Consider the following 5,351-nt stretch of genomic DNA (forward strand, 5'->3'; position numbering starts at 1 on the left):
CAGACATGGGTTTGTAGTGGATGGGATGGTTGTGTTTTGGTGTTTTGGACCTGGTCTCTCCAGCATGCTGATTCAATGGTGTGGTGTGTAGACAGCCTCTTACAGATCTTTTCCTTTCTACTTTTATTTTGCGATTTAAGTTCATTAAAAGAACACCAGCAGTTCGTTCTTGATTTGGAAAATGTTTAGGTTAATGTCACTTTTTATTTTTACTGGTCAGTATGATTCTGGTTCTTCTGGTCAGTTGATTCTGGTTCTTCTGGTCAGTGAACTGGTCTCTTTCTGGTCAGTTGATTCTGGTCTTTCTGTCATTGATTCTGGTTCTTTCTGGTCAGTTGATTCGGTTCTTTCTGGTCAGGGTTGATTCTGGTTCTCTTCTGGTCAGTTGCAGTCTGTTCTTTCTGGTCAGATTGATTCTGGTTCTTTCTCCATTTCGTCCAAGCCGAGAGAAGCAATGACACGGACAGCAGTACTGCGTCCAGCCTGTAGGTCCAGGGGGCCAGCCTCCCTCCCACCCCAGCCTGAGGAGCAGTTGGGTGGGGAGCAGCAGCAGTTCAGGGCCCTGAGGGCAGCAGAGGACTGTCTGTCCCACCAGCTACAGCAGCTGAGCAGACCCGTTTGACGACAGCGTTGAGCTGCGTACCCCTCTAAGGCAGGAACCTAGAGGCACGTGTCAGACAGATCGCCCTCAGAGGGTTATACGTCCCCCAGAACGCACCCTCCACCCCTCACCTCCATCACATTGCCACCTCCCGCCGCTCCCCCCTCCCCGAGCCTCACAGGTGTCCGGTTCACCTTAGAAGGGTCTCCCAACCAACAGTGCAGGGGTGGCTACCTCAGACACGCCCAGCAGCAGGAGAGAGGGAGAGCACCACCACCTCGACACATCTGCTCCATGTCCAGAGACCCACCACCATGAGGATCACAGGCCAACAGACAGTCGTCTGTACCCCAGAGACAAAAGACACACTGGGCCAGGAGCCGGGCCAGGAGTCGGGCCAGGAACCGGCAGGAGCCTGGACGGAGCAGGTAGAATCTATCTTTACCGCTTACTGACTAAAGAACTTACACTGTTATTCACACTCAGATCTGTTATAGACTGACACTGTTATTTACTCCAGATCTGTTATTAGCAACATGTTATTTACACTCAGATCTGTTATAGACGACACTGTTATTTACACTCAGATCTGTTATAGACTGACACTGTTATTTACACTCAGATCTGTTATAGACTGACACTGTTATTTACTTCTCAGATCCCTGTTATAGACTAACACTGTTATTTACACTCAGATTGTTATAGACTAACACTGTTATTTACTCTCAGATCTGTTATAGACTGACACTGTTTATAGAACTGTACACTGTTATAGACTGACACTGTTATTAACTGACCGTATAGACGACTGTTTAACACTCAGATCTGTTAAGACTGACTCTGTTATAGACTGGACACTGTTATAGACTGACACTGTTAATAGACGACATGTTTATAACTGACATGTTTTAACTCAGATCTGTTATAGACTAACACTGTATAGACTAACACTATTTTAACACTCAGATCTGTATAGACTGACACTGTTATAGGACTGACACTGTTATAGACTGACACTGTTATAATTAGACTGAATCTGTTATAGATAACACTGTTATAGACTGACGACACTGTTATAGACTGACACTGTTATAGACTGACACTGATAACGACACTGTTTTAGACAACCGTTATAGACACTTAAGACTAACCTGTGTATAGACTGACACTGTTATAGACTGACACTGTTATAAGACTAAACACTGTTATAGACTAACACTTATTTTAACACTCAGATCTGTTATAGACTGACACTGTTATAGACTGACCATGTTATAGACTGACACTTATTTACCCTCAGATCTGTTATAGACTGACACTGTTATAGACTAACACTGCATTACCTCAATCTGTTATAGACTAACACTGGTTATAGACTAACCCTGTTTAAGATAATACTGTTATAGACTGACAGTGTTATAGACTAACACTGTTATAGACTGACACTGTTATAGACTGACACTGTTATAGACTGACACTGTTATTCACAATTCAGATGACCTGGTGTTTAAGAAAAGGAATGTCCTCTAGACACTAACACTGTCACTCTCTCTCCCTCTCTCCCCTCTTCCTCGGTCTCCCTCTCTCCCCTCTTCCTCGGTCTCCCTCTTCCCCCCCTCTTCCTCGGTCTCTCTCCCATCCAGCTGCCTGGTAGAGACCAAGAGAACCACTTTGCTGGTCCCCCCCACTCTACAGCTCCTCTCCCTCTAACCCCAGGCATGTACGGGCAGATTTCTCACCCCGACGTAGGGCGTCCTGGGTCCATCATGGGTTCTGGAGCAGACTGGGTCTCTGGAGCTTGGACCACCAGGACGGGTCAGGTCTCCCACCTCCACCTCACCCTCTCCCCTGGTCCTACAGGGGCTGAAGAGAGGTCCCGGAGACTTCTGTCCTTTGCTCCTGTCAGACACTCCTCTGCTGTCTCCAGCAGTGTTGACGTAGACGAGAGCCTAGGATACACCCCCGAGCCTGCCCGGGCCAATCAGACGAGGTCGCAGGAGAACAGAGATACAATTTGGAGACAGGGGCATGAGACGGCCGACGCCTCAGTTCAGATCACCACGGGAACGGCAACCTCCACCTTCCCACAATGCTTCACACCTCCCCAGAGGCTGACTGGTACCGGTCCGTCTAGGCAGGCGGCGCTGTCGGTTCTGTTGCCATATAAACCACACGGCAGTGAGGAGATGTTCTACATATCCCAGACACATACGGACCCACGGCTTTCCCCCGTACGATCTGACTCCACCATGGAGAGTTCCCACCCAGGTACAACATCTCTTATCTAGCTAGTTCAAATACATTAATACATTATTTAGACATTTTTAAACTATCTATAGTGACACTGACAGACTGACAGGAATTCCAGGGCATTCAATAATGAATGATCCCCTTGGTCTAGAGAACTCCTATAGGCTAACTGAGATCGTCCTGTAATAGATGCAGCCGCCTGGCCCCTCCTCTGGCCCCTCCTCTCTCCTCTCCTCTGGCCCCTTCTCCTCTCCTCTGGCCCCTCCTCTCTTCTCTCCTCTGCCCCTCCTCTCTTCTCTCCTCTGCCCCTCCTCTCTTCTCTGGCCCCTCCTCTCTCCTCTGGCCCCCCTCCTCTCCTCTGACCCCTCTCCCTCCCCTCTCTCCCCCCCACGGCGGGTAGCAGACTGGTCTTTTGTAACAGGAACAAAATTAATTATTCATGTTCCAGTGTCGAGAGAGACAGAGCGGTGTTGAGTCCCAGAGTCCGACAGCACAGATGATCCTCAGAAAGAGCGAGAGACACAGGGCGTCCTCCTTCTCTCTCTCCGAGACCACTCACTTCCGTTTCTCCTCTCTTCTCTTCGTCTCCTCTCTCTCTCTCCCACGTGCTGAGCCGACGTGCTCCCCTCGCTTCAACACTAGAGATCAACTCTGCGAGCACGAGAGCACCAGGTGGACCCGGTGGTGGACAGGGGGGTCAAACATCAACACACAGAGGGTATCTACAGCAAGAGACAAAGACTGGGAGACAGCTACAGTATGGAGAGGACAGGTGAGCACTCAGTATAGTGAGGGATTAACACTGGGGGTAAATGACCGGGTCAGTATAGTGAGGGATTACACTGGGGTAATGACCGGGTCAGTATAGTGAGGGATTAAACTCTTAGGGTGTAATGTAAACCGGTCCAAAGGCTTACATGGGTATGAGTGGAGGGGTGTGTAAACAAGCTGGTGGTAATGACAGGTTCAGTATATAGTGAAAGGTTAATTAATCTTTATGCTGTGGTGGAAGTACCGGTCGAGGAGCTTATAGTAAGATAGGTATTACCAATAACTGAAGAGGAGCAAGCGCCACCCGGCCCCTCAAGTAATACTTGATGGTTTAACTACCTGGTGGTGACGCGACCGCGGATCGTAGTTTAGGTATGTGCCCTCCACCACAACTGGGAATGACCGAGGTCAGTATGAGGAGGATTAATATCGTTATGCTGTGTGGGTGAATGACCGGCAGTGACTAGATGAAGGTTACCACTGGCGGTAATGATCCGTAGGTCACGTTATAGTGAGGGTTAACACTGGGGAAGGACCGGGTCAGTAATAATCGCCAGGTCTTCAAAACTATATTACCTCTGGGGTTTGATAGGACTCGAGGTCCAGATGCTATAGTGAGTGTTGATAAATGTAGACAACTGGGTAGGAGGAACCAGAGTCTAGAACCTCCCAGCCGCCGGGATTATAAAAAACCACTGGACGTGATAGGGATTCGTCCGAGAAAGCAAGGGGGATATGTGGACCCTGGGTTAAACTAACTGGGGGAAGGACCTTGGTCTTAGTTTATAGTTTTAGTGGTAAACACTCTTTGGAAATATTTTTTCCCGTGTCCCAGTATAGTGACGGGTTCACAATCACTGGGAAGACCGGGTGCAGTATGAGAGTGAAGGACTTTCATAAGTACTAGGGTTGGGGATAATGAACCAGGAGGTGCAGACCATCCTATAGTGACCGCGTTACACAGGAGCAAAATCGCTCTGAGTGTCGAAAGTAATAGTGATGTAGGGTTTTAAACTACTGTGTTTGTAATATGACCGTGGTCAGCTATAGAGGTTTGAGGACACTGGGTGCGAAAGTGATCCGGCCGTTACAGTGTTTATTTATGTACGAAGGTGTGTTTGAACGACCAAGGCGAGAGAAGGGACCGGGTCAGTATAGTGAGGGTTTAACACTGGGGGGAAGGACCGGGTCAGTATAGTGAGGGTTTAACACTGGGGGGAAGGACCGGGTCAGTATAGTGAGGGATTAACACTGGGGGAAAGGACCGGGTCAGTTTTGTGAGGGATTAACACTGGGGGGAATAATCAGGTCTGTATAGTATACAGTATGTATATTTTTAATGGACAGAGTCACTGCTTTGTGTGTGAATGTTATTTTCTCTTGAATTCTTAACCAGATACCATTTCCACTCTCAGGTACCGCCATGCCAGTGGATGAAGGCCAACCAATGATTGACCAGCGTACTCCACAGTCAATATGCTTCTCTCATGTAACAGGAGGGTTAACCAGAGGACCTGCTGTACCAACCACCACCACTAGAGGTCCTGCTATACCCTCCACCACCACTAGAGGTCCTGCTATACCCTCCATCACCACTAGAGGTCCTGCTATACCCTCCACCACCACTAGAGGTCCTGCTGTACCCTCCACCACCACTAGAGGTCCTGCTATACCCTCCACCACCACTAGAGGTCCTGCTGTACCCTCCACCACCACTAGAGGTCCTGCT

At 48.7% G+C, this 5,351-nt stretch overlaps 1 protein-coding gene across 1 annotated transcript in view; it reads left to right on the forward strand.

Moving 5' to 3' along the window:
* Positions 1-454: 454 nt before the first annotated feature.
* Positions 455-5,351, forward strand: part of LOC112072549 (ALMS1 centrosome and basal body associated protein) — a 26,144-nt gene continuing 21,247 nt past the window's right edge. The window contains exons 1-5 of the mRNA XM_024139947.2: positions 455-616; positions 712-1,029; positions 2,245-2,832; positions 3,494-3,623; positions 5,038-5,343. Of these exons, the coding sequence (XP_023995715.2) occupies positions 455-616; positions 712-1,029; positions 2,245-2,832; positions 3,494-3,623; positions 5,038-5,343 (1,504 nt within the window). The remainder of the gene's footprint in view (positions 617-711; positions 1,030-2,244; positions 2,833-3,493; positions 3,624-5,037; positions 5,344-5,351) is intronic.

Source organism: Salvelinus sp. IW2-2015, unplaced genomic scaffold, assembly GCF_002910315.2.
Source record: "Salvelinus sp. IW2-2015 unplaced genomic scaffold, ASM291031v2 Un_scaffold1957, whole genome shotgun sequence".
In the NCBI taxonomy this organism is placed as follows: domain Eukaryota; kingdom Metazoa; phylum Chordata; class Actinopteri; order Salmoniformes; family Salmonidae; genus Salvelinus; species Salvelinus sp. IW2-2015.